The sequence below is a fragment of the Takifugu flavidus genome, chromosome 16 (assembly GCF_003711565.1).
Source record: "Takifugu flavidus isolate HTHZ2018 chromosome 16, ASM371156v2, whole genome shotgun sequence".
NCBI lineage: Eukaryota > Metazoa > Chordata > Actinopteri > Tetraodontiformes > Tetraodontidae > Takifugu > Takifugu flavidus.
Window position 1 is genome coordinate 3524537 of NC_079535.1, and position 27246 is coordinate 3551782.

General features: G+C 44.3%; 2 protein-coding genes across 16 annotated transcripts in view; one reads left to right on the forward strand and one right to left on the reverse strand.

The window, feature by feature from the left end:
* The first annotated feature begins 261 nt into the window (after positions 1-261).
* On the forward strand, positions 262-3419 carry ccdc170 (coiled-coil domain containing 170). Its single transcript, XM_057058656.1, has 6 exons — positions 262-562; positions 672-854; positions 1000-1302; positions 1479-1679; positions 1773-1946; positions 2023-3419. The coding sequence occupies exons 1-6, from the start codon at positions 545-547 to the stop codon at positions 2317-2319; spliced, it is 1176 nt and encodes a 391-aa protein (XP_056914636.1). The 5' UTR covers positions 262-544; the 3' UTR covers positions 2320-3419.
* syne1b (spectrin repeat containing, nuclear envelope 1b) overlaps positions 3100-27246 on the reverse strand; it is a 58419-nt gene continuing 34272 nt past the window's right edge. For 10 of the 15 annotated variants that reach the window (XM_057058488.1, XM_057058480.1, XM_057058477.1 and 7 more), the window contains 69 exons: positions 26865-27202; positions 26625-26769; positions 26317-26535; positions 25930-26198; positions 25645-25810; positions 25372-25527; positions 25142-25294; positions 24845-25027; positions 24616-24753; positions 24337-24522; positions 24137-24259; positions 23868-24050; positions 23551-23694; positions 23293-23469; positions 23027-23164; positions 22701-22814; positions 22437-22598; positions 22103-22291; positions 21855-22031; positions 20759-20950; positions 20506-20637; positions 20198-20298; positions 19953-20103; positions 19731-19862; positions 19482-19634; positions 19201-19410; positions 18971-19072; positions 18779-18898; positions 18365-18565; positions 18093-18266; positions 17776-17907; positions 17452-17648; positions 17239-17371; positions 16809-16991; positions 16499-16648; positions 16164-16340; positions 15905-16060; positions 15662-15817; positions 15391-15561; positions 15181-15314; positions 14844-15048; positions 14493-14675; positions 14197-14343; positions 13961-14115; positions 13709-13856; positions 13540-13634; positions 13229-13463; positions 12906-13100; positions 12669-12794; positions 12364-12519; positions 11487-11645; positions 11137-11303; positions 10895-11057; positions 10600-10787; positions 10377-10527; positions 10116-10298; positions 9842-9979; positions 9568-9759; positions 9035-9362; positions 8561-8629; positions 7740-7867; positions 7523-7649; positions 7222-7433; positions 6821-7021; positions 6617-6745; positions 6324-6536; positions 6152-6244; positions 5238-5296; positions 3100-4019 (listed from right to left, as the gene is read on the reverse strand). In XM_057058488.1, coding sequence (XP_056914468.1) covers positions 3779-4019; positions 5238-5296; positions 6152-6244; positions 6324-6536; positions 6617-6745; positions 6821-7021; positions 7222-7433; positions 7523-7649; positions 7740-7867; positions 8561-8629; positions 9035-9362; positions 9568-9759; positions 9842-9979; positions 10116-10298; positions 10377-10527; positions 10600-10787; positions 10895-11057; positions 11137-11303; positions 11487-11645; positions 12364-12519; positions 12669-12794; positions 12906-13100; positions 13229-13463; positions 13540-13634; positions 13709-13856; positions 13961-14115; positions 14197-14343; positions 14493-14675; positions 14844-15048; positions 15181-15314; positions 15391-15561; positions 15662-15817; positions 15905-16060; positions 16164-16340; positions 16499-16648; positions 16809-16991; positions 17239-17371; positions 17452-17648; positions 17776-17907; positions 18093-18266; positions 18365-18565; positions 18779-18898; positions 18971-19072; positions 19201-19410; positions 19482-19634; positions 19731-19862; positions 19953-20103; positions 20198-20298; positions 20506-20637; positions 20759-20950; positions 21855-22031; positions 22103-22291; positions 22437-22598; positions 22701-22814; positions 23027-23164; positions 23293-23469; positions 23551-23694; positions 23868-24050; positions 24137-24259; positions 24337-24522; positions 24616-24753; positions 24845-25027; positions 25142-25294; positions 25372-25527; positions 25645-25810; positions 25930-26198; positions 26317-26535; positions 26625-26769; positions 26865-27202 — 11403 coding nt within the window. In that variant the 3' untranslated portion in view covers positions 3100-3778. The remainder of the gene's footprint in view (positions 4020-5237; positions 5297-6151; positions 6245-6323; positions 6537-6616; positions 6746-6820; positions 7022-7221; positions 7434-7522; positions 7650-7739; positions 7868-8560; positions 8630-9034; positions 9363-9567; positions 9760-9841; positions 9980-10115; positions 10299-10376; positions 10528-10599; positions 10788-10894; positions 11058-11136; positions 11304-11486; positions 11646-12363; positions 12520-12668; positions 12795-12905; positions 13101-13228; positions 13464-13539; positions 13635-13708; positions 13857-13960; positions 14116-14196; positions 14344-14492; positions 14676-14843; positions 15049-15180; positions 15315-15390; positions 15562-15661; positions 15818-15904; positions 16061-16163; positions 16341-16498; positions 16649-16808; positions 16992-17238; positions 17372-17451; positions 17649-17775; positions 17908-18092; positions 18267-18364; positions 18566-18778; positions 18899-18970; positions 19073-19200; positions 19411-19481; positions 19635-19730; positions 19863-19952; positions 20104-20197; positions 20299-20505; positions 20638-20758; positions 20951-21854; positions 22032-22102; positions 22292-22436; positions 22599-22700; positions 22815-23026; positions 23165-23292; positions 23470-23550; positions 23695-23867; positions 24051-24136; positions 24260-24336; positions 24523-24615; positions 24754-24844; positions 25028-25141; positions 25295-25371; positions 25528-25644; positions 25811-25929; positions 26199-26316; positions 26536-26624; positions 26770-26864; positions 27203-27246) is intronic. The other 5 variants (XM_057058489.1, XM_057058481.1, XM_057058475.1 and 2 more) reach the window with 4 other exon arrangements.

Sequence of the window (27246 nt, forward strand, 5' to 3'; positions counted from 1 at the left end):
CAAAGTGGTGGCTGCAGGCACCACAAATAGTGCACAAGCGTCATAAAATGTGTGCAAGGTAGATTAATTAGGCTGCTATAATAACGAAATATGTCAAGCTTATTGACAAACAATACAATACTATGTAAAATATTGTTATAGTGTAACTGTTATCCAACAAAATTTGATGAGTTCACTTTACAGCTTCTAACCACCTTGAAGTCTAAAATCAGGGAAAATACCATCAAGTTGAGCTTCACTTTAGTTTCCATCATGTTCTCCCCTTTTGGATTATTTATTGCATATCTGCCATTGATCATTGGGACTAAATAACTTGAAGATATTTTTTTAGTGTTACGTGATTCATGCATTTTGAGTTTTCTTTCCTGCCTAAAACGACTGTTTAGAATTTGCCGTTATTCCAAACTTTATCGCCCCCGTCTGTTGTATCCGGGTATAGACAGTCTCTGTTGAGGGTTGCCTGGAGACTTCATAAACGGCAACATTTCTCTGCACAACTTCAAACTATATCTGACTTCCTGCAACGTTACTGATTATAGAAGTTATGGAAAACTTTGATGAGGTAGGCTTATATGACCCATATTTTATGTATTTGTTCTTTAAATTGCATGTCAGCAAAAACCTAATCTGTCATGTATAATTATTTCTAAATGGTCATTTGTTCATTTGAGGTTGACCAGTCTCAGGTGAGGGAGAGACTGAAGATGAGAATTGGGGTATTGGAGGAGTGTGTGAAGTCCTTTGAGCTGGAGTGTAAAAGTGGCAGCGAGACGACGGTCAGGCTGACAGCGGAGTTGGATCGAGAGAGGAGGAAGGTGGCCAGCAGCTCAGCAGCCTTCGATTCACTCAAATTGGTAACCACACATCACCAGATGAGGGGAAAATTACATTAAAAAGAATGTAGCGAGACACCTGCACCGTTAAAGTTCTGTGGAAATCATTAAACTCACCATGACAGTCAAAATGTTCGGGTGCTTTCTGTGACCCGCTGACCCTCAGGAGTTACATGACCTGGTGGCGGGAAGAAGGGACATGGAGATGGAAAAGGAAACCCTGCTGGAGCGGGTCGAGGCCAGCAAGCGAGTGATCGAAGCAGGTCGACGGGAGTCACTTTGTTTAGAGAAACAGGTGAAGGAGTTGGAAAGAAGGTTGCAGCAGAGCCACGGAGAGACCCGAGCGGCTGAGGAGAGACTGCAGGCCTTCCTGGGAAAGGTGGCCTCCCTGCTGCAGGTCAAATCCGAGACTGTGGTCGTCCCCACAGAGCGGGACGTGCTACACGTAGTGGAGAATCTATGCAACGAGGTGAGATGTAAAGATATTCAGCAAGACCCAGAGTGTTCAAGGCTTCAATCCTCCTGCATTTAGTTTAAGGAAACAACAAAATGATACCAGCTGGAGATATTTATATATATAGCTTTGATATATATATCACCTAATGCTGCACACATGCAACACCCGTGCTGTGTTTTTGAAAGCAGCGCTTGTCCAATATGGAGGCCAGGCTGGCCCGGGTCTCCGAGCAGCTGAGCGAGCAGACAGAACTCCACCACAGTGCGGCCCAGAGGGCCGAGCTTGCCGAGCGACAAGTTCACGACCTGCGGCAGAGGCTGCACATGGCTGAGACCGAGTTATTAACTGCACATGTGCAACGAGATGGGCTCAGACAGAGCAAAGAGCATGTGAGTAAAGTCATATGGTATCACAGTTAAAACGGGGCAGTTAGCTGTTCGCCGTCTCTGCTGAGCTAATTCCATGTCACATGTTTTTACCAGTACGAAGGGTTTGTGGAGCAGCTGTCAGAGCGCATGAACATCGAGAATATTGCAGCAGATCTGAGTTTTGATATGACGCTGAAGCTCATTCAGTCACGTGTGCAGCAGCTGATTCAGCAAGAGGCAGCTGCTTTGGTGGAGAGCAGACATTTAACCTCCAGTCTGCAGCGAAAGGTTGAACGGCTCATTCTCTGCCACTAATATGGTGCCGCATGACCCGCAGTAAACAAAGTGTTCCAATTTTCTACAGCTGAAGTCACAGAAAGACCAGCTGGAGAGCAAAGGACTCCACGTCCAACTCCTGAGGAAGAAGGTGTCAGAGCTAGAGGAGGAGAAGAAGCGTCACTCCGGGGAGGAAGATAACGCTCACCGGGAGGTGAAGAAGCTGCAGAAGAGACTGGAGCGGCTCCAAAACGAGCTGAGGGCCACCAAGGTGTCCAACACGGAGCTCAAGGCCCAAATGTCCCACACCAATGAGCTAAAGGTGGAGGGGAGAGGGGTGCAGGCTGGAGATAAATCCAGAGGCAGTTTCAGCGCATCATTTTAACGCATTAGGGTTTCCAAATTGGTTTGTGGGTGGATAAATGGAATTGATAACGATATATTTTTAATCTTCTAAATAACACTTCTGCCTGACGGGCCAGGTGAAAGGTCACAGAACACAGTCAGAGCATGCTGGAGCGGAAGAGGAGGCTGGATCAGCTGGTGCAGGGGAGGGCCGAGGTGGAGAACAAACGGAGCACAGCCAGCTCAGACCCGAAGAGCCAGGAGAAGAAGAGCAGAGAGGAGCTCCGGAGCCTCAAACAGAGCCTGGCCCAGCAGACAGAGGAGCGAGAGGTGAGGGGAACTTTGAGAGGTTCCATTAAAGGGGGAAGAGAGCAGGAAAATCATTGGAGTGAGATCTCAACACACCTCTCTAAGTCAGCAGCATCGTAGCAGAAGAGTCGCCAGAGGACATCGCTGCTGCTACTCACTTAAAAAGACTCCTTAAAAATCAAAATCCTGTGGCCAGGTGGAGGATTTCCAGCCGGTTGTTTATCAAATGTTGGGTCCGGAGGCCTCAGGCAGGGTCTTTCCCAATATGGAACCCATCGAACTACTAGCGGTGCATCATCACCTTTATCCCGTCAACATCCACTGGCTCTGTCCTGCTCACCAGACAATTCAAGGACTTTCCAAACAGCTCCTTAAACTCTCCTCCTCCAGCCCTGGGCCCCTTTAAATAGCTTTTCACACACATGTCTGCACTTAAAATGTAATATAAACTAAAGTTAACAGAAAAATTGGACATATATAATGAGACAAAAATTAAAGACAAATGTCAAAATGAGGATTTGGCATTCATTGTTATTTAAGGTTGCATATACAGAGATTTTCCATATTCTTTTTTTCTTACCATTCTATACATGTTATATAATCTTGGACTGTTATACATTTGATACTTAGCTGACATACAAAATATATGTTAGTTCTATATGTCATAAAGTTATATTTTCTTGAAAAAATAAAAACATGTCAAAAAGACCATGAATGACTGGTGTTAAAGGTTAAATTCTTTCAGTTCTGTCCAGCTGTGAATTAAAACAACTAATTTAAGTTAAAAATAGGCCGTTTAACACAGACACAATGAAGTCGAAAAAAGCAAAAGCATGCCAAAATACAGGTAAAAAAATAAATGCAATGTCACATATATTAAACGTATATTCTTTTTCAACAAGCTTTTTTTTTAGTTTTAAGCAACTTCACAGCATCTAACTTTGGTGCTACCCACTGACAGAGCTCCGAGAAATTCAGCATTTATAAATAACACTGATTTGAGCTTCAGCTTTCTCTGCCCGATGACGCACAATTACTGACACACAGATGTGAGACCAGTTCCAGTGTCATACACCCCCCCACACACACACACACGCGCATTAAACAAATGACAAAGATCATTTTTGCTCAGCATGATTCCACATGGAGTGATTGGAAGAACACTGGAGAGAAGGGTTTGTGCTGTCACTCTACACTGGAGGTGGCCCGTTGGTGTAGCGGAGCATCGGGTAGAAGGAATGGGCAAAGTTGTTGGTCTGGGAACAGTAGTCCTCCTCAGACATTGGCAGCAGGAAAGCAAAGACCACTAAAAGGAGCAGGAGGAGCTGGAGAGGCAGAGCGACCCAGAGGACCCGCCGCAGGAATCCCCCGCGTTGCCGCGGCGCCTCGGCATCAGAAGGGAAGGAAACGGATCCAGCGCCGCTGGGATACCTGTGGATATGACGTTCATAATGCAGACTGGATATTAGTCACTCCTGGGCCGGGTTTCTCAGACTAAAGAGAACTTCTCAGCAAACTATGACGGACTGAATCAGTCTAACCTGGTAAACAGACTTACGACAGACAATATCCTGATCTCCACATTTGTTTCAACCCATTTCCCAATCTAATCAAGAGTTTAGTGATGGGGAGAGTGTCAATAAAGTTAACACACACCCAGCTTGTCGTTACTTGTGGCCAAACACAGTCATAACTGTACAATCTAGCAGCAAACACAGAGAGTTGACAAAGAAGCTCGCATTAATGTGCAAAAAAGGTTAGGATAAAAGGAGGACATGCTGCCATAATCTGCTGATTGGCCGGCGGATATTTTCATAAAAGGACTCTTTGTGTCCCATGGAAAATGCAAAGCACACTTGAAAGAACAGAACACAGAACATCTAACAACCTCTAGAAGCCTCTGTGAACTGTGAGACGAGCAGAGGAGCGGGCCTCTGCTCGTCTCAGTCTGTCCAGTGAGGCTGACAGATGTAGCATATGCTTCATACCAGCTAAGTCAATACACACACATGCTTAAATCAAAACGTTTGTATCAAATTAAAATCAACTCCGGGTGAGTGACAGGTTGTCCTGTGCTGGCACCAAATGTGCCCTTTAACAAAGGAGGAGCTGAGAGGCTGACAGGTGAGACTGGAGGGGGCAGAGGGTGGAAAGATGATGCGATAGCAGCAGCAGCAGCAGCAGAGGAAGAATAAGACGTCACAATGAGAGCGAGAGAGAAAGAGGAACTTGTAGAATTTGAATTGTTCATTGCAGACATTTACTGGCTCAGAGATTTGAAAAGGAGAGTGCGCTCAGTAACGGCGAGGGACTGTTAGAGAAGTGCTTGTGTCGAAACGTGAGAAAAGCCCTCAGGTTAGGGATGTTCAGCAGCAGAGGGCAGAGGCAAGAAAAGAGGCTTCGCACCATTTAGTGGGAAATATATTCATGGAGGATATTTAAGCTGCATTTCACGTCACCTCTTCACCTCAGAAGATGATGGAATTCACCAGCATGTGGTGCACGACTGGTGTCGCTATTGAAAACCTTTCAGAGCGCAGCTGTTAGATAAATATTAGCTATTTTTGACAAAGCGTCTGCCTCCAAGAGCATCATGGGCTGATGAGTTCCATTATCTTCTGGATGTCCTAAAAACCAACAGAGAGGTACCTGTGGTGAGGGCCGCTCACAGAGGGTCCGGGCTGGGACCGACTACATTTGCCCCGTTGCTGTTTGCAATGAACAGGGAGGAGGGGGAGTAAAAGAAAGAAAGTGTGTTTAAATCCAGGCAAATCAAGACAAAAGCTACCGATGAAAAGAAATCCCAAAATGAGAGAAGAGCAGTGACAAAAATCAAAAGTGAATGAAGCAGATTTTCCATCTGCTTCGTGGGATTCTGCCCCTCATAAAGGAGACAAGGGTTAAGCCTTTGTCGTGTTTCAGATGTGAGTTCCAACAAATTCAATCCAAAGAAGAAGCTAACAAATTACAGAGCGATGCATGACTTTCACATTTAATCATTGACACGCTTGTTTGGACTGATTAAGATCAAATTGTGACCCAATACTGATACACAAATGCTGACTGACTACATCAGTCCAAATATACAAATATAAAGTCACTCCTTACAGGGTATATGAATATATCACACAGGTGCTATGCTAATTTTGAACAGTCATCAGTTGAATGAGAGCCAAGGAATTTCGGAGGATGCTACAGACATCAAGCTTGCAGGAATGTTAGAGGAAACTCGAGTGAGAGAAATTGTAGGATTTATAGGATTTTGCTGAAAATGCTGAAGAAGTGACAAATAGGGAGGTCAAAAAGTTAAAAATTAGCTGACAAAATTTAGAAAGGGGAGTCATCTGGCAGGTAATGAACAACATGCAAGGGTGAGGAAACGAAAAGGTTCAGAAAGTATGAAGCAGAGGTATGGAAAGGCGTGACGAGAGAGGCTGAAAGGTTAAACATGGCCTCCATCAGGGCATTTGGGCCGCAGGTTACTGTGAGGGAGTCACTCAACACCTGGGTTCTAACAAAGCAGGAAGTGCAGGCAGGTGTGTGTCAGCGTATGTGTGCGTTACCGATCGTCGCCGACTCGGAGTACTCCGCCCTGATACGGGACTCAGGGAGCCGGATGTGTCCAGGTCATCAGCAGAAGACCAAGATGAGAGATCCTGACCAAGACAAACACAAAAGGGAGGTTTAGGCGCCAGGAGCCAGCGTTCAGCCTCCACCCCCTGCTGAGCAGCCCACCTGCTGACTGCTGGTGATGTCCAGGATCCTGGCCAGCTCTCTCAGATCTCGGGTTACTTCTTTCAGCAGCAGTTTGAGGCGGTTGCCAATAACGTGAACCTTCTCCTTGGCCTCCAGGCAGTCGCTGCCCTGAGAGTTGACCAGCAACTGCAGGGACATGTCCTGAAGGGAGGCGACTTTGAGCTGCGAGTCCAGCAGCTCTTGGCGGATTTGCTGTGGACATTTACAGCCGTGAATTTTAATATGCTTCAAATAGTTTTAAACAACCGATGCTTATGTGTCTTCACAGATACCGTCAGTGTTTTGTGATGCTCGTGGAGAGTGTCGCTGTCCTGGATAGGGTCAATGGGAACCACCTCGTTCCGCCTGCGGTCGATGTTTTCCAGCCAGAGCAGCAGCCCGTGGCTCATCTCGTGGAAATCCTTCAAGTCACAGATCAAGCTGAAGCACTGGAACCCCATGGGGATTTCTCAGCTTCCTCTTTGACTCCAACCTACCTGACATTGCATGAGGGCTTCCTGTAAGGCAGATCTCCATTCCTCCAGCGAGCTGCCCATTCTGTCCCAGTGCTTGTTCATGTCTTTCAGCTTGGCCTGAAGCTCTCGGGACTCTGCCGTGTCGGTCTGCACAAATTCGTTGCTGCACAGGTTGATGGAGAGGACGATCGGTTTGCGCTTGTCATACGCTTTCTGCAGCTCCTGTACGCACATGTTTAAGTTTGTTTAAGAATCCAGAATAACCAGAAAAGGTTGTTGCTTTCATAAATATAAAGAACCCTCCAGAAATGTAAGCTAATGCTACATTTCAACCATGCAAACGACTTAGGCATTAACAAAAATGTTCAACAACATTGGGGATGTAGCCTGAGCTTTTTAAAACATGCCCCACGAGCATCAACCTTGAGCTTTCTGATGCGTTGCTCTATGGTCTGAATGTCCGTGCAGAGCTCCAGCCTCTGCTGCTGCTCCAGCTCTTCCTCTGTCTGCCTCAGCCAAGCCCAAATCTTGTTCAGGTCCGAGTTCAGCTGCTGCCACTGCTGCTGGTTTTGCTTTGTACGAATCTCTTTGCTGAGATCCTGAGCCTGCAGCAGCTCCCAGCGCTCGATCACTCCTGGAGGGCAAAGCAACACGAGATGCCGGTGAAACCACCCATACATGTTACAGAGTTGTGTGTCAGGGTTAATGGTTGTGCAGTATTGCCTGATGTCTGCGACTCTGAGCTACTAGGGTCTGCCAGTCCCGACACTGTGTCTTCCTCTTCCTTCAGCTCAAAGCCCATCTTCTTGACCGCATCAATGCTCCCACGACACTCTCCGAGCAGCCGCATCTGGAGAACAACAGGTATTTGTTTGCACAGTCAGAGGAGAGGATAACCAGTCTGAGGATTCCATATGGAGTCACCAAGTGCAACACGTACATATCCCATATATGAGGCGTCTGTTTCTGTGCTTGTGGGCGTGCGGCTGCGGCTGCCCTCCAGTTGTTGCAGGTGGAACCGGGTGGCATCAAGCGGGTGAATATTAGAGTCTGTAGAGGCCACCTCACCTGCGGACACAGCACCAGCGTAAACCTTGGAGATTGTGGTGAACTCTAGATATGTACCTTACAACCCAAGAACGTACGAGGCCCCATTTAAACAGAGAAACACAAAAAGTCTGTTAAAGGAGCACAGCGTCACCAGTTCACCTTTCGTCTTTTAATCATCTTTTAAGTGGGTGATCTTTGCTATGTTGCCTTACTAATGTGCATTTTGAAAAGCAGAATTCAAAAGCATTTTCCTCACATCTTCTCTGTGTGAATGGAGCCACCGAAAAACTTTCTGCACACAAATCTGCAGTCTTTTATAACGTTAAAAGTCCAGACTTCTTAACATGACACTGAAACTACATGCGCTTTTGAAACAACTCAAACTACCCAAAAAGGTTAGCTACACACCGCAAAGAAAAGTGAGAAAGCCAGTTAGAATAATGGGATAGGCTGAATTCCATTTCAGTTCTGCTGAATTCAACACCAAAGGAAAGGTGGCAAATTAAAGGGTAAAATGGAATTGACCCTATTCCCCAAGTGTTAGAAAGTGTTGTGACACATTATATTCGGTGCCCAAAGTGTGCAGAAGAAATGAAATGACCAAAATGAAAGACAAAGCCAGTGGATGGCCTACAACTGAGGTGTTACTCAGTGAAGCTGTTAATTCTGGCCCCAAACACTTGTATCATGCTGGGGTCTGCTGTGGCCTACCAGTGCAGGACCTCAGTGTTTGTTCTGTAAGTTTAACAAAGGTCTCAGCGCTCTCTGGGATGACTACATCTGGAAAAAAAATTATACAGTACACACATTCAGGAGTGGGGATTGAACTGTTGTCTCCGTCATGACTGAAACCGTAACTCGTGAGAAGCTGACATCTGATGCTACATGTGATTAACAGAGTGATTTTCTGATCTTCGCTAATTATTTTGGAAAGAGCGAACGGACAGAAATTTAACTTGTAAGGGTCTGCCATACATAATGAATTCGGCATTGAGCTCAACTGTAAAATGGAGAATATGCTTTGATATGACAGCATGGCAGACTCTGCAATCATGGGTTCCCGAGGAAAAAATTATTACATATTAAAGATGCTGGTAAACAGCATAAACAGATTTTCTCTACCTTGCAGGAAACAAGCCCACAAAATTGCAATTATTCTAAGGAGAAAAATGGAAGGAAACTAACCAGACAAGCTGGAGGAAGGCCTCTGGAGGAAGTCTCCCTCCTCACTCTGCTGCTCACGTAAGGCCCTGCTGGCGCTCTCCAACCCACGGCTCAGGTCATAGTCATGGTCCCATTCCAGTGGAATGGAATCCACACTGGCTGGGGTGTCCCTGCCAGAACGCTCAGTCCGGAGCTGGGCTGCCAGAGAAGCTGAGCGTCCTGAGGAGGGCAGAGGAGATAGGAAACCATCCCCCAAACGCTCATTCCAGGGTATGCTGGACAAGTCACCAGGCTCATCCAGCTCCGATTCACGATCTGAGAGTGACACTTCAGTATCGTCGTCTGCCAGCTGAAGGAACAAACCATTACAACACAATATTAATATTACAACCATACAATGACATGCACATGATTAAAATGAAGTGATCATCTCCTAATATAACATTTCAGAAAACCAACAGACACGTTCACATATTGGCTACGGAGGCTAATGTTTTGAAGACACCTGTGCGAGCCAGAGGTCAACAGTTGTGTAATATTCACTCAAATCTTACAGGGAGCCGGATTAGCTTTTTGTAGTAGCGCTCCACTCTTCCAAACACCTCCTGACAATAGCGCTGAAGCTCTTCTAGCTCCTCCTCAATCACAGCGGCATCCAGAGGCTCGCTCTTCTCGATCAATGTCTCTCCCTGGTGGAAGATGTGCTCAATTTTGGCTGTAGTGAGGGAAATTTCCTGCTGGAATGACTGTGGAGGCGCAGAGAGATCCCCATCAGTTCTGTTTTTCATAGCGAAAACAAGATTCTTAGACAAAATGTGACAAACTAACCCTGAGCTGTTTGATTTTGGCCTGGATGTCGCACTCTGAGAAGTGCTCTATGTTGGTCAGCTGCAGGTCCATCTCTGTCAGCCACACCAAAATAGCGTCTCGGGCAGTCTCAAACTCCTCTCTCTGATTAATAAAGTGCTGTAAAATTGAAAGAGACATGTTGCTCTGAGAATAATTGCAAAAAATAACATTTGGCTGAAGGGTATGTGGGCATCGATCCAGTCAAACAAGCACATCCGCCATTTTGAACACAAGGTGAAAGGATCTATTGTACTTTGAGCCTGCGGAGGATGGAGGCCACTCTCTTTTGGAGGTTGTCCCATCGCTGGTTGGCGTTGTGAGCCATTTCCCTCAGATGACACGAGGCGTCCGTGCGGTTCTCTCTGGCCAGGCGACGGTATTGCTTGTTGATTAACTCTAGCTGGGTCAGGCTTTCATGGACTTGCCTCTGGAAAGTCTACAGAAAAACACATTTCATTGATGGCAGTACAACCATTTGCGATAACAAAATAAACATTCTTTTCTAAGGGCTTACCTCAAATTTCTTAAGTTCTTCCTTGGCTACAGTGTACAATACACCGGAGGAGTTTGGATGAGAGGCAGTCTTTTCCGAAATGGCAAGCCACTCCTCAAAATGTGCAAAGTCATCCAGGAATTTCTGCCATAACCGCCATGTGTCTTCAATCCTAAAACAGGGGCTCGTCATAAACAACAAATCGTTGATAAACTCCTTTTCCTCCATCATCTGGTTGTCTTACTTGAGTCTCCTCTCCATGGACATGGCGCAGATGCTCCTCCAGCGGCGGTCAAGGCTGCGGGTCGCCTGCTGGATGGAGTCACACTCTGCATCCGTGGCACAGGCGTCACAGTCGTGCAGAAGCACCTCGCACAGGTTCAGCACGGATGCCACTCCGGTGCTGTGTTTTTCTATGTCACGCTGAAGCTCCTGATGCGCCATCAATGACAAATAAAAAGTCAGGATCTTTGTAAATATCATGCAACATTGTCTACACTCCACATGAACACACTCAGCACGGTGCTGTGCACTGTTACCTGTTGCAGATCAAGCTTCCTCTGAATTTCCGGGAAGTCACAGGAGTCATAAAAGATGGGCTTGGACAGCTCGTTCTCTATGTGGGCCAGCCAGGAGCGAAGGCTGTTCATGTTTTTATCCAGTTGTTGTACAGCCACCAGAGTTTCTCTGAGCTTCTTCACTCTGTCAACAGAAAAAATGATGTGCACCTTCATGAGCAACTCCTGGAGGCATGTTTATCCACTGAAGCGTGTCTTTTTACCTGGCTCCGATGAGATCCAGGAGGTGCTGCCACCGGTCTCCAACTTTGTTGAGTTTCTGTTCAATCTCTAGTGCCTTGCTTTTGTGACTGGCTCTAGCCAGGCGTTCTCCCAGCTGGTGCAGATGGAGCTTGTTTTCTTCTGCCACTTTAATCTCCTCCTGGTAGTCCTGAGACACAATGCAAGGCAAGCAAGTTTGAATGTGTACCATAACAGTTAAGTAATTATCCTCTAGTGTCAATTTTAGATCTTTAATTTTCACTGTCCAGTGAAGTCAAATATTAACTCAACAGTATTTTCAGAATACAGTCGATACCAAATGAGAGACATGTTGTCATTCAGACATGTTTACCTTGTGGAGCTTCTCGATCATCTCCTCAATGCTGATGTCTCCATTCTGGGAGACTTTGCCCTCCATGCTGGTGAGCCACTCACAGAGCTCCTTATACTTTTCGTTGAATACAGCCCACTCATTCAGCTTCTCGGTTATCTGCTGCCTGCGCAAAGACAACTGTCCACAACAGCGATATAGGTCTTAACTAAGTGCAACTAATTGCATATCAGGGTGACAAAAAAAATTAAACTAATGTAAAAAGGTTTCTGAACCTAGCAGAGATCACTACACCGTGACTGACACATTTGCACTGAGCAGTAAATGTGCTTCCTGTGTGAGTTTATCAATCCTGCACAGGATGCCGCAGAGAACAAGACTTTAAACTTGAGGTTTCATGTTACACACCAAAAATAGCTGCTGCAGACAGGAAATTTGTTCTTTAAAATCTGCAGTAGAATGTCTTTTTGAGTTACCTTTGACTAAATTAAGGAATGATGTTCTGTATTGTAAGCTTTTTAAGTAAATGGACATTTGTTCGAAATGTTAATAATGTTAGAAATGCATTATATCAAACCCTTCCCAATGGATGATTAGACTTTCCTGAAAACAGTTAATCACATATAAAAAAAATTGTATGTCTGAAAAGGAAGCTTGTGTCATCATACAGACTCAATTCAGTTTTATCGTTCAGTGTGACAACAGCGCCCCCAGCTGGAAGTAGACAGGAAGAAGATCCATATTCAATTGAGAAAAAAGACTCCAATACTTTGGATGCGTCATTAATTGAAGACTATGAACTAAGATAACATATTTTGTTACCAATCTGAACAGTAGCCGATAAGATCCATTTATCCTGAAAATATTCAAACCAAATAAGGAGGGGCAGGGCACCTACCTGATGGCAGATTTCGTCCCATTGGCGGTGCAAGAGCTCCGTTCGCTCCTGGAGCACAGAGAGGTCTTCGGCACTGATATAGCAGGAGAGAGACTCCCGCAGCACAGACAGATGGGCCAGATCCCCAGTCCAACCATCAAATCTATTTTCAAGCTCCTGTCAATCCAATGAAACAATAAACAATTATTTCAAGAGAGAATTTTTATCTTTACCTCAAAACTGTTATTACATTTCGTCAGGTTTTCTCACCTAAGGTCATATGGAAGGTCTACTGATGCGTGAATGAGTGATTTTTTTTCACTTACCTTGCAGCGCATCTGCTCATTTTGAAGATCCTCCTGGTGATCAGGAAGCGGCATAGAGAGTTGACGTTTGAAGGCTCTGAGTTTTTCAAGTGATCCACAAATTCCCTTTTCACATCTCTCCCAGTCCTGAATATGATACAATCAATGTCTACAACTGTGTCCTCGCAGTATGTTTTATTGGACTAATTTGTTTTATCAGGATAATTCTTGTACTTCTGCAGTTACAGGTACTTTTACCTTTAACAAGGAGGTGAGGGCTTTCTTCTGTTCCTCCAGGTGGGAGCTGGCATGCTTCCACTGCTCTTGGATGCCAGTGAGCTCCACCTGCAGGTCCCCTTCTGCAAAGCTATCTGCTGACAGAAGCAGTTGTCTGCCTGCCTCTACTGTTAGAATGTAGCTGCCTTGCTGACCGTGAAGCACCTTTTCCTTCAACTGAAGAGTAAATGGATACAATATTCATATCCTAGTGATATAATAAGTTAGCTTGTCAAACAGTGTATCTCTGTAATCCAGCAGTATCTTGACATGTGTTTTGTAAGCTTTTACTGTACATTAGGTACCTGGACAGCATCGAGCATGGAGCGAGCTTGTTGCAGAGGCACTGTAGCTCCTGATTGAAGGGCCTCTGCTGGCTGGGAGACCTCCACCATCCACCTCTGCAGCTTCTCCACCATTTCTCTGTAGCGCTGCCACTGACGGATCAGGCTGTCGATGATGCCCCGTCTTTGCTGACCACGTCGTACGACACCCTGCCACTGGTTGCTCAGGAGAGCCAGCTTCAGGTTGAACTCATCCCTGGACAAGGTGACCGATGTAATTGTTATTGGGAGTGGTAAAACAGGTCAGTAATCGTGAAAATAAGATCTTTTACCTGTCATCTACCTGACCCTGCTCCAACATCCTCTGTCCATCACTGATAATAGAGTGTAGGATTTGCTGTCGACTGAACATCTCAGCTTGGAATAACTGGAGGATAATGAATAATGATTATTAAATAACGAATAATAAACATCCTATTCTGCCACCATTTTGGATACGACCTCATGCGCTTTTTGTTGTTCCATCAAACTCTGGTAGTTTCCAGATATTTCCACTGCCAAATTCTCTTCTGTTTGGACCAAGAACTCCATCCATGTTTCACACTTCTCCAAGAAGGTTTGCTGCTGCAGCAGGAAGGACTGGAGCTTGCTGGAAGTTACCATACAGCATACATACAGTGGGTACATTCGCCTTAACTGGGACATTTTAAATGTACTTATAAAAAAATGTTTTTTAAAGTTATTGCTCAGTACCTGAACCTCTCCGTGGTCTGTCCTGAGGATGTCGACCAGCTTCTGTTGAGGTTTTGCATGCGCTTGATCTCTGCATCGTTTAAAGGGAGCCGATAAGCAAGCTCATTGAGACGTTCTAGTTCAGGAGCCATGCTGCTGAATTTCAACATGAGTTTCTGGACACAGACATGTAAGCAGGGTTACATTTTGTTTGTTTTTTAAGTAGATTCATGACACCCTGAAGAGAACACAAAAACCTTGAGCTCCTCCATGCGGTCTTGAACCACTGTTGAGTCAGTAGAGCCATTGGGGTCCTGTATCTCCAAAGCCTCCTCAGCTTTAACTATCCAGCTTCCCAGTGAATCAAGCTGTTCATTAAAGATCTCATAGTCCTGAACTCCAGTCTGGAATTGAGAAGAAATCAGTGTGAATGCAAAAACCCCTCAAGTAAAACTCTCATTACATGTTCTCTGATCAGCGTTTTTGGTGATCGGTGACAGTTGGAAGCATCGGCTCTGTCATTTAGTGATTATTGACACTGTGACTCCACTACCTGCAGAGTGGTGAGCTGTCTGGTAAGTGCATGTTCCACAGCAGCCAGCCTATGAGTGAGGGAGACGTGATCGGACTGGAGGGCAGACGCAGCCGATGTGTCCACCTGCTGTTTCAGCTGATCTCCGAGTTCCTGTAGAACCTGCAAGGAGGCCTGCAGTGGAGCCTGTGCTCGAAGCACATCCTAAGGGAACACATCCATGCAGTTAGAGAGAGGCCTTGCTTTTCTCTTGGATTATTTTCATTGATTAACATTAATATATCTATATAAAAGATTATATGCACAGATTCCATACATTTTGCAACAATGGCCCAGTAGCATCCATTAATGTAACTCTAATAAAGAACTCACACTACATTCTTCTATCCAGTCAGACAGTTCCTTATCAGCGATGTCCTTGCTGCATGCATGTTTGAGGAGCTTGTCTGCCATTTCCTCCTGAAGCTGGATGTTGCTGCAGTTCTGCTCAAAAAGCTCCTTATAGCGCTGCCACAGCTGAAGCAGGGCCTTGCTGCTTCTGAGACGCTCGACAATCTCCTCCAGCAAACAAGACCATCTGCATTAGAATATATACATCCATGTAAGAATATAAAAAATAAGTCATACAAATGAACAACAAAAATAGCTCCGCTTGTATCTGAAAGGTGGATTGGCTTCACCAATTTAGCAAGTGCTCGAAAAAAATCACCTCGCGTTGACGTCTGTCAGAGTGTTGTTGAGAGAATTAGACACTGATGGGTGGCATTCTCTCAGCAGCTGGTGTGTCAGTGCGCCAAATTTTCTGAGACTGCTCTCCTGTTTCTCCAGCTCCTCCTGCAACTCCTTTACAGACAGTTATACATAGACGCGGGTATTTTATCATCTTAAAGTCTCATTAGCACATTAACACAGAACGTACCTCAAGACTTTGCACTTGCAGCTGAACAGCTTCAAGAGAGCCAGTGAGGAGACGGAATCGGGACACAGAGTACCTTCCCTCCATCAGGTAGCCATTGATTTCTTCTGAGGCCTGCTTGTATAAACTCCACTGATCCAGTACTGACTTCAAACTGATCTTTAGCTGTCCAATCTGTTGAATGAGAAATACCGTAACAAAGAGAGAGCACCACAGACCGGTGTAAGAAAAACAATCACTTTAAAATCGGTGAAAAGGGAACGAGGAAGCCTACCAAGTGGTCCAGGTTAGCCCAGGTGTGATTGACACCCTGGAGGGTCTCCATGACAATAGCACAGGCCTCATCAGTCTTGTTCTGGACAAGAGCACAGCCCTGCTCTTCCACCCTCTCCAGTTCTTTCTCTTTTTCCTTCACCAGCTCTTCCATTTCCTAAAATTGAACCATTTAGGTTAACCAAGATATATAAATCAGTGGTGTAGGTGTAGAAAAGCACTGAAGGTTTAAAAATAACCCCACCTGGCATTCTTTCAGAGCATTCTGCACAGATGTCAGATCTTCCATGCGGTGTTTTTTCTTTAACCTCTCTTCTTGATTTGCCATCCAGGACTTCAGAGCTTGAACACTTCTCTCATACTCAAACCACATCTCCAGCAGGCCTTCCAAAAACTGGATCTGCAAGTCATTTATGTAGGATCAGTTTGGAAATTCGGATTTTATCACTTGTAAAATCCCAATTTTGCTTGTTTTTACAGCTTTATCCAGTCTTGGGCCTCACCCTTTCATTGATGCGGCCTTGTAGGATCTGCCAGCGGCGGTTCATGGCTCCAAGACGCTCAGCAAAGTCGGTCTTATCGCTGCGCTTGCTCTCCATGTCTTGACCACCAATCTGAAGCACTGACTGGTTAACAAAGTCCACAGTCAGCTGCTTACAGCTTAAATCTACTCGGAAGCCCTGAAATAGGAAAAAAGAAAAAAGCAGCAGAAGTAAAATTATGACCAGTAATCACAGATCAGAAAAATGACGCTGAGGTTAAAAAAGTTCATACAAAAGTAGTTACAACCAGGAATGATGACAGAACATTATGTAGACCTGTTTTACAAATACACTACCTTGTATTTTTGTAAGTAGTCCTGAATCACATTTGATCCGACGGCACTCTTCAGGTTTTCTTCATCTTCCTGAGTGACATTCTCCATTAACGATATCCAGTTAAACAGTTCAGAAATAGCATGACGGGAGGCCAGCTTTTCCATTTGGATCTGAAATGACACGTGGACTTTGATGCAGTATAAAGTACATTCATTGAGAAACACACATGCCGACAAGAGTCTGAAAAACCTCTACATGTAGTGAAGCAGCAGAAAGCATAATCCAATTTGTTGTGAAGCAGCTAAGCCATTCTGTTGCATGTGACGGTACCTGGTGCAGCTTCTCCTGGACCACTGGGATGCGTGTGAGAAGCTCAGTCCACTGAGTGTCAATACGGGCCAGGTCGGACCGCAGCACCACCGTATCCACTTTCTTCAACCGCAGCAGCTGGTTACCCTCAGTTACAACAGCGCTCTTTAGGCTGGATTTTCCTTCAACTTCCTTTGAAAATTCCTAAAAAATATGCAGTGTGATGATACAGGACTTTATCAATTTTCAGAGAACACAACAAATGTGACCATGTGCAGAGTAAACTGCACATTTGTTCCCCTGAAACTAGGCTTCTGTTTTTTGTAACCCTAGATAATGCTCTAGAGTGTACCAGACAGCTAAATAGATAAACTTGTACTGAATTGACTGCAGTGCTGTTGGTGTAAAACTTGAATCCCAGTTGATCAAGACAGATGAAAGATGTAGTTACCAGGAAAGCAGAGAGATGGTCTCTGACAGTTTCTAGCTCCTGTGGGACTAAAATTGCCTGAGTATTCCAAAACTCAAGACGTTCCAGAGCCGACTGTAGCCACTGGCTTAGCTCTGCATTTTCCCTCTGGTACCTGGTAGAAAACCACAGTTGGTCTGTTACAGATGTCCCAGTGTTTTCATTATTATTGAGAGATCCCGGAGCTTTTCTGACCTGGTCCAGTGTTTCAGAATGGCCTCCAGGCGCTGAAGTTCATTATTGATCTTGCTGGTATTGTTGAGCCAATGTTCGCCCAGCAGTGCAAGTTGATTCTCCAGTGAAGGACAACAGACTGACACCAAGAGATGTTTGCCCTCATCAAGGACTTGGTACAACTTGTGCTGATGCTCTGTAAGCTTCCCCTTTAGACCCTTTATAGAAATTCACAGAATAATACAAGTAATGAGCAGCTTTCAATAATCTAATTCAGTAAGGCTTCACTGAATTAAACTGCACTAAAATGCAAATTCTAATCCGTGTGATTCTGTCACACAATACCTGATACAATGTTATTCTGTCCATGAGCCGTTCTTCGGTCTCCTCCACCAAACCAACAATAGGGACATTGCCTTCAACCGCCTCCAGGTGACGGTTCAGGTTCTGGTAATCCTGCACCAATTGGCACCAAGTCTGGAAAATATTATTACCATAATTACAATATTAAATCTGTTGGAGACCATCAAGCAAGCCAATTAGAAATTATTTAATTTCAAATGTATTTTATTTGAAGGGCACTTTCCTCTGAAAGTTGATGTCATGTTTTGTTTGCAGGTAAAGGCAAATAAAGTCTTGAGATAAAGTATTAAGTTGTTTACCTCTAGGATACATTCCAGTTCAACTCCTTTACCATGAGCTTTTTTGATAACAGTCTGAGCCTCATCTAGTGTGTCCTCCAATGCTTGTCTCTCTTTGGGAAGCATCAAAGCATTGATTTTCCTGAAGTATGCCTCTGTTAGAATCATATGGGACTCTAGTCCCTGGAAGAACTCCTAGAAAACATACACAACATTTAATGCATTTATTTTTCTCAGCACTGCGTTGTTTCTGTCGTCGGCAGGACAGGACGCATTCGTAGTCAAGAATGTACCTTGTGTTTGTCCAGGTGATGTTGGACCTCCTCCACAGAGCTGGCAACAATTCTGTTATCGGCAGCCATCTTGTCTTTAGCTGTGTCCACCAGGTCAGTCAGGTCCTGCAGCGCTCGCTCGTACTGCTCCTTCAGAGCCATGTTTTGGTTCAGGCCACTGCGTCGGGAACCCACCATCATTACCAGCTCTTCATAGGAATCCTGAAAAAAGAGGACACTCTATTTAGTGAAAAAATAAATTGATTTACACAGCATTCGGTATAATAACAATAACAATGATGATGATGGTAATAATAATGCTAATACTACAACTACTACTACTAATAACAATAATAATAACAATACTAATAACAACTTAAAAGTAAAGCTTACACTGAGTATAACTGCATATTCTTGTGCCATCAGTTATTTTACCTGGAGTTTAAGTATCTTGTTTGTGGACATCTGATCTGCTTGTAGTACGGCTCCTTTGGTTTTTAGCTCTGTGATTTTCTGCTCAAAGTCTTTCAGACTCTCCTCTGCATTACCAATAACCTGAAGGCAGTCACAGTGGAAATGAGGAACATTAACAGTCCTTTGGTGGTCCATGCATTAATGTTACATTACCTCGAGTTGTTTAGAGGCTGGCCTGTCCATGGCTCCAGCTAAGGCCTGTAAGATCTGGCACTTGGTCTCAATTAAAGATGTTTGCAGAACTTGCAACTTGGTCTATATTGAACAGAGGATAAGTCAGGGTATTATTATCTTTAGGCTGTGAGGTTTGATGGTGACTTCAGGGTGGAAAAAGTGAATTTTGAGCTGTAGTTTAGTTCAGTGTGTAAGGCAACAAAGCAAACCTGGTAGGCTGTGAGTTCATGAGTCCTGGTTTTTATATGATCACAGCGTTTCTCCAGAACACAACCCAAAGCTCCTAATCTGTCTTTCAGGCCGTCAAGGTTGCCCTCTATCAGTGCTCGGTCTTCAGGTTTCAACCCAGAAGTTCCACTGAGCAGGGCTTTACTGAGCTTCACATCCTCTACGACAAGTTTTACTTCATTTTCTAATGTCTGCGGAGAGGTTTTGAATTAGTCAGACAGAATTTCAAGCCTTTAGGATCTGCCCATAATGCTAGTTGTACCTCCTGTTCTTGGAGATAAGTCTCAGCATTTTCAGGGAGCAGCATCGGGCCAGACAAGACAATGTTTTCCACACCATCCAGCCAGGAGGAGGTGGATGACACAGCTACGTAGAGTTGCTGTTCCATCTGCGGGAGTTGCGACTCATCACTGGCCTGTAAAACACAACACAAAGGTTAAATATGTTCAGTTTGATAAAGTAATGTTCCCCAGTAGATAGCTAAAATATTCAATAGGGAACTATTGAAAACCTGAGAGGGCATGTCTTCTATTGTCTGTTTGAAGTTGTTAAACAAAGTCTTGAGTGAGGACTTGTCAACTTGGGACTCTTCTCTAAACAGAGATGCAGACGTGGTCACACATGAAGGTCTAGAGTACACCTGCTGGGGGAAAAGTGATGGATGGATTTGAAACAACTGTGTCAACAGACTTTGATTTCACTTTGAACAGTGACAATAGAGCAAGGTTTGTACCAGTTTGTGGTCCTTTTCTAGGTTTTTCTGGAGGAGCTGTAATTTAGTTTTTAGCTCTAGTCTCAAACTTTCCCATTTCTGCCTCATTTGATCTTGATCAGCCTGAGATTCCCTCTCAACCACAGCAACTGATGAAAATGGGTCCGTGGAACTGAACAGAAATGCAGGAACAGGTTCAGTTAGTAAGAGATAATATCAATCACTCCGCTCATATGAACTGAAAGGTTTAAAGGTATGAAAAATACCTGGTAACAGTGGGTGAAGCCTGCTGGATAAGGATCTCTTCTCCTCTGCTGGCAACTGACTGCAGTAACTTTTTTTGTTCAGCCAGCTGCTCCTCCAGTTCCTGAAATGGAAACAGTTGCTTATTTAATTTTTTACTTTTTTTCCACAATGAAATGCAGTGCTTTAATGCATATCTGCTGCACAAAGAAATTAAGAAAAGAAAATGCAGCAAGTACCACCATGGAGTGGGGATATTTGAGTTTTAGTAATGTATATTATAGCTTAGAGGTCGCTGGGGTCTAACACAAGGTGGAAATGTAAAATGTACCCTTTGACTCTGTAGACTGTCTTCTTGTTGTTGTGAACGGGTGCTCCTGGCCTGGGCCACCCACTCCTGCACACTAGGACTCTGTGAGAGGCTGGAATCTGAATCACTCTCCTCCTGCTGCTGCAGAGAGCCCTGTTAGACCAAAGAGACAGAGTGTTCATGGAGGTGAAGAACTTATGCAATTGTATATTGATTTAGATCTTGTCACATGCATATACCAGCAAGACACTATCAGAAACACAAAAGTAGTCACCTGGATGTTCATCTGCTTGTCTTGTAGCATCTTCTGCAGCTCCAACAAACCACCCTTCAATGTGCGTAACCTCCTGGTCAACAGCTCAGCGTCCTCCCTCATATCTGTCCGGCCTTCTAGCAGAAGGTTCTCGCTGTGTATGGACAGCTCTGACAACGCCAGCACCTTTTCTTCAATTTCTAACAGCATGTTCTGCAGTAGCAGGAGGAGAGAAGCCATCTCAAACATGGTGCCTTACCGCCGACATTGACAGACAGGGGGTCCAGGGTCTGACTGAACCCACTATACCAGAGGCCTTCCTAAGCCCCGGGAAAAGGAGAGCTCTCCCATTGCTGTCATCCTTGGGCCAGCTCTCCCACCTCAGCTCCAGAGCAACACATTACCACTAATCCTTAAGGCTCCATTCTTTGCAGCATACATGTTAACACTGAAATTTAAAAGTTATTGTCCCATGCAGAATGCCATTCTTAGTCCAAAAAGGGTAATTCCTGTGAATGAAGGCTCTTCCGATGTTCAAAGACACATTCCTCCCCCAGCAACATTCTCATGATTTGGTGATCAATCGATTTAGCAGGCTAAAGTAAGGCAAGCTCTTCCCTCCTTCCTCATTACCAATGCCATTCTCTAGGATTCCCCTACTTGGATATGTTAGCAGCTTTGTCACAAAAACCAATCGAAGCAGCAGGATCTTTTAATCGTCTGACAGCCACAACCAGTCCCCTGTCACACAGAGCCATCTGCATAATCTGCTTAATGCTAGTGCTTCGGTTGGATAGAAGCCCATCCTCCTGAATGCACCTCTAACTCCACTAATGCTCTTGTTTACCAGGTGAAAGGTTCCATCCCCTCACACGTGAGAAGGGAATCAAAACAGTAGAAATACAAAGTAAATTTACCTGATCCACTGTCAAAATTAATGCAATACTGAAATATATAGCTATTCAAAAATATATGGCAGACATACATCAGGTATTTTCAGAAAGTTTTCTGTGACATTATCGGGGAACTAATAATTTTAAATGAAATCATTTTCTAAATATCTCTAATACCGGATCTGTAAACTGTTCTTTGAATGTCCAGCAGGGGGAGCCCTTACCTGACATTCATCGAGCTGATCCTCCATGTCTGCCTTCTCTTGGGAACGAAGCTCAAGGGAACAGATTACAGCGTTGCGCATTCTGATCAGCCACCGCTCCAGTTCATCAGCCTGGGTATGGTAACGGTGTATAGCATGTTCTTGCCGTTGGCCTTCAAGATGATCGCTCATGTGCTCCTGGAATAGTTTCACATCATAATGGTAATTATTTTAGTATGTTTTCAACTTGAAAATATTAAAAAAAATACCTCTAATAACTGTTGTTTGCCCGAAGCCTTCATGTGGATGGTGGCCATCCTCTCAGCTAACACTGTCAGAGACGACTGCATGGCTAGCTGGTCACCAGAATCCACCGAACTTGTGGCCAGATGCTCTGTAAATTCCTCCTGCAGCTTGTTAATTTCATCTTGTACTATTTGAATCTCTCCTAAAAGACCCTGGAGAGGACGACTGAGTTATAGGAGACTCTTTTTTTGGGAAACTGTGATATGATTAGTGTTACTAAATACCTGTTTCAATGACAGTGCTACCACAGTTGAGTAGTTCTCTCCACAATTCAGGCACTGTACTGTCATGACTCACCTCATGGGCTTTAATGTGACTGTCCGGGCTTATGTCGACCTCCAAAGGCTCACTAAGTTTGGCCTCCAGAGCCTCCATTTTAGATGAGATTGACTGGAGGGAGCCCTGGTAATGCTGCTGCTTCTCCAGGGCTTCATACAGAGACCTCTGCTTCTCATTGATCTGTTCGAAGTCAAATAGTGATTTTGAAGAGCTAAAATTAAAGCCTGATAACAAGAGAGAATCAATAAATGAAAAGACTGAATTCTTGTATTAATTATGTACCACATTCTTTAATGACTCCCATGAGCGCTGCAAGTCATCTAAGTTGGCCACAGATTCAAAATTTGGATCATATAACTCCTGAATTGGAGCTCTTGTGAGTGTTCCCCTTCCCATCTGAATAAAACATTAAAAAAAACAATAACATTAAGAAACGTAGAAACGGAAGAACTTGGATGAGTATGGACATGATATAGTAGATTATTTTATTTTTGCTTCCATCATTGAGGCGTTGCATTTTTTAAAGCCTGAGTACTTGTGGCTACTGTTACATTGGCACAAATGACCATCAAGAAAAGATATCAAGAGGAAAAGAAAAGGACAGATACCTTAGTTACAGTGACTTCGGTGCGATTGAAGGGAGGAGAGCGACAGATGGGAGAGAATGAGACCTCACTACTACTTCCCTCCTCACCAGACTCCTCCGTAACAGGGGACAAGAGAGTGTGACAGCGGCCAGCTGTCATCTGAGAAATAGCAACAGGATAGCAGACATGTGGGCAGATTTGTAGGAATTAATGATAATTTGTGTATTTCTTTAGCTACTTCTTTAGGCACAATGAAAATCTACAAAATCCAGAATGTCTTTTCTTACCGTTGTGGCTTGTGCTGAATATTTCTGGGATTCCTCCTCGTCCATCTCCGGCTGTCCCTCAATATCACTCACAGTCAGCAGCATGGTGGCATGTTTTGCCTTCACTGCCAGCATCTTGCATTTCGAGTTCAGTGATGCAATCTGCTCCTGGTAACCCTTTATTTTCTGTGCCAGCTCCTTCATAAATGCATAACCAATCATAATGCAGTTGGATATCAAGCAAATAAGTAAATATATAAGTAAATGAGGGGATTTTACTTCATGGTGAAGGATCTGGGCCTGCAACTCCTGGATGTTGTTTGTAGGAATGGGTCGGTCCTGAATGACTCGGTGCGCCTCCTCAATCAGACTCTGAAGGTCTTTCACTTCCTGTTCATACTGCTCATATTGCACCACTGCCTCCTGGACAAAAATGTGACATTATATTGTAACTTTATCATTTTCAAATAAGTATATTTGAAAGGGGTGCAAAAAACAACAACATGGCACCATACCTTCATGTAAAACATTTTTTCTTAATTGACTTTGTCTATGAGAATAGATCTGAATCAGAATTTGGCAGGAGCACAATCTACCTGTAGGATGTTACATTGCTGAATAGCCACATGCTGCAGCTGACTGGCTTCTTGCTGCAAACGCAATGCTGTGCGGCAGATTGCAAGGTTGGGCATCACCTCCTCAGGGACCTGCAAAGCACTCTGACACATCTGCACTGCCTGTACCTGCTGCTTGAGACTCTCCATATCGGCCAAAAGACGCTACAAACACAAGAAAAGTTTATATAGTATATTTGTATATTTGTTTGTAAAGTGTTTTCTGGATGATGCCAATGTGGTGTGATTACTTGTCTCTGAAACAGCTGTTCTTTGAGGCTCTGGCGTGCCAACTCTGGTGAGGTCAGTGTGGCTTGGACCTGCTCCAGAGCAATCTGTAGGGCTTTAACTTCATACTCCAGAGCTTCCATAGTCTAAAAAAGTACACAAATATTACACTATACATCTAACATGAGGTGTGATTTATGCGTGTTTGGTCAGGGTGTTGCACCTTATTTGCATCCTCCAAGCTTTGTAGGCGCATTTTAATGCTTTGTTGCAGCTCCTCGGTGTGTCGACTTAGTTCACAAACCTGCTGGCTCATAGACTCAACTTGTAGCACCTCAGAGAGGAGCTCCACTTTCTCTGCCATTGATTCCAAGTCTCCATGGAGCTCACGGGATTCACGAAGTACAGCCTGAAGACCAAAATAGCTGACAGTCATTAAAAGGACCTTGTGAAAATTATCCCTTTCAAACCCTCTCCAGCTTATTAAAAAGACTCGTGTCACCTGGCACAATCGTATCTGCTCCTGCAGATGACCAGAGGAGTTCCAGATGATATTTGCCCTTAGCAGACTTTTGGCTTTCTCTGACCATCTTATGATAAAGTCCAGCATTTCATTGTATTCATCTATGTAACAAACAGCCTAAACAGCAACAAGAACAATAGGAAATAGGAACGTATTCAATACACAGTTTTGAAAACGGCTGTTTTGTATGCTAGAGTGCTAATCAAACCTTTTTGATCCAGTTATTTCTACAATCAGCGAGCCGAGAACTGTTGTGATGCATTTCTGATAGCTTGCTTATAGAATCACTCAGCTGCTTGGCCAGGAAGGGATTCCTGCGCCCAAAATCTTGCACAGCAGAATCCAGTTCAGCGAGAACACAACCACAACCTTCCAAGTTCTCAGACAGGCTCTGAGTAAAATAATTACAACACCATCATTTTTTACGTTTTAGTATATACATTAGGCCTAAATGACACCAAACCATCAGTGATTGAAAATTCAACAGTATGGACTGAAAACCAACCTTGACCTCTTCTTTGGCATGATCAACATCGGGAGATTTTTCCTTGAATTTGACAGAAACAGCTCTGAGTTTTTCAGAGACGTCATGGATTTGGGAACTGATGTCCTCATTTATTTCTTTGGTTCTCTGAATTTCTCTCTCTTTTGAAAGAACCTGTAACACAGGAAACTGCTACATTAGTTGAATTGCACAACTTAAAATCAGACAGGCTACTCTAAAGGCCACAGTACCTGATCTTCAATGGCCCCCAGTGCAAGTGAGACTTCAGCCAGTTGCATGGAAATTTCAGAAGGCAATATGGTGTACAAGTCCAGATACTTGCTTTGCTGCTGCTCAGCTAATTTATCTACGTTCTGACGATAGGTGATCACATCTCCATGTACAACCTAAGTGCAAAATGTAGATCACCCATCACTCTTCTCAAGCTTGACACAATAACGTATAATAATATTAATGCTTAGCATGGTGGGAAATCGATTTCTAAGAGATGATGTGTGGTATACCTCAAGCTCCTGCAGCAGAAAATCAATATCTTGTGTTGGATTGAGAAGGAGCTCTCTTGTCTCCTGAATCCAGATTTTTACGACACTGAGTTCCTTCTCCACCTCATCTCTGTCTCTCAGCTCCTGAACAGCATGGGCCCTCTGGGTCCTGGACTGTGTGAGGAGGCTGAAGGCAAAGACAATACGTTCCAAGAAGCACCAGAAAAAGGATTCTTTTTTTTGTTTTTTTGGGGGGATGACTAAAAATGACTAAATCAGCATTGTGCCATTTGATCTTCCTTCTACCTTTCCATTTTATCTTGCACACATCTGATCTCCTTCAGCCCAGGCAACTCATCTTGCTCATTTGTTGGTGAAGGAACTTCCACATCGTGCAGCAGACTAAGAGCATACTGACGCAGCAGCGTGAGGGACGAGAGCTCTCGTTCCAAATCTTGGCTGAGGAAGTCGTGTTGATCCAAAAGGGACTGTAGGGTGGCTTTGGATGCCTTTTCCACAGACGTGTCAGGAAAACGACTGTGCAGTTCATCAGAAACTGCTCTCACCTTTTTCATCTGTAAAAACAAAAATGTGACGCACTAATTGCTTTGTGGCTGTAGATATATATAAAAATGAAATCATGAACAAATTTATCCACATGATTCACGAGTATCTGAGTTTATATTAGTGTACCTTATCTCTGAAGGTCCTCCATTCCTGTGCCGTGTCCTCAAGCACACTCTCTTGGCCTCGTGCCACACTGCGCAGCCGAGTCCAGCGCTGCCACACAGTGGTCATTGAGCGGCTGATGGTAGCCTTGCTGGCATCACTTGCCACCAGCTCCAGTTTGGCAGCTTGCTCCTCTAAACCACTCAGCTTTTCTTGAAAGCCATTCACCAGCGACACTAGAGACTATTAAAAAAAAACCCATCAAAACCAGCATTCCTATTTTAAAGACAGAGCCAGATTTTAAAGAAAAAGCCTGTGTTGGCCTCTCATACTCGATGACTGCATAGTTTGTCTTCAGCCTCTTGGCTTGTGGCTGCTTTCGCAGTAGAAAATTCAGTCAGCTTCTTTTCAGCCTCATTCATGAGCTCAATGACAGTCTGCCTTGCTTCTTGGTACGACTTCCACTGAGCCACACAACTAGTAAAGACAAAAGTATTTTAGAAAAAGGTGCCATCAAACATACTGTTCATTCCTCATTAGCAATTAGTCATCCCTCATTTTATCCTAACTACCTATGGAGGACATCCTGGTGACAGTGGAGCTGATCTCGAACTTCTACGCCTCTTTGCCTTGCAGATTCCACACTGATGTGAAGCTGTTCTTTCGCTACTGGATTAACTATAGACTCCAAGTGAGGCACCAGGGCCTGCAACTCATCCAAATGGATGAGGAACTCCTGCTCTGTGGCCATAATGTCCAGCTGTTGTCGGAGACATTCCTCATAGTTCTCCACATCCACGCCCAGGCTAGCCTGCTGCAGGAAGGACACAGCGTCCTCTAGCCATTCACAGGCAGACTGCATCCTGAAATGGTACTTCTGGCATAACACCAGAGCATCTTCAAGGGTTATCTGGAAAATACAATCAAATATAGAACACAATGGGAAATAGAATT

What these genes read in the sequence shown, in the direction of transcription:
- ccdc170 (XM_057058656.1), top strand. An exon ending in TGGAGAATCTATGCAACGAG is followed by an intron (nt 1,303 to 1,478) that starts GTGAGATGTAAA and finishes TTTTGAAAGCAG; the next exon opens with CGCTTGTCCAATATGGAGGC. An exon ending in CCTCCAGTCTGCAGCGAAAG is followed by an intron (nt 1,947 to 2,022) that starts GTTGAACGGCTC and finishes AATTTTCTACAG; the next exon opens with CTGAAGTCACAGAAAGACCA.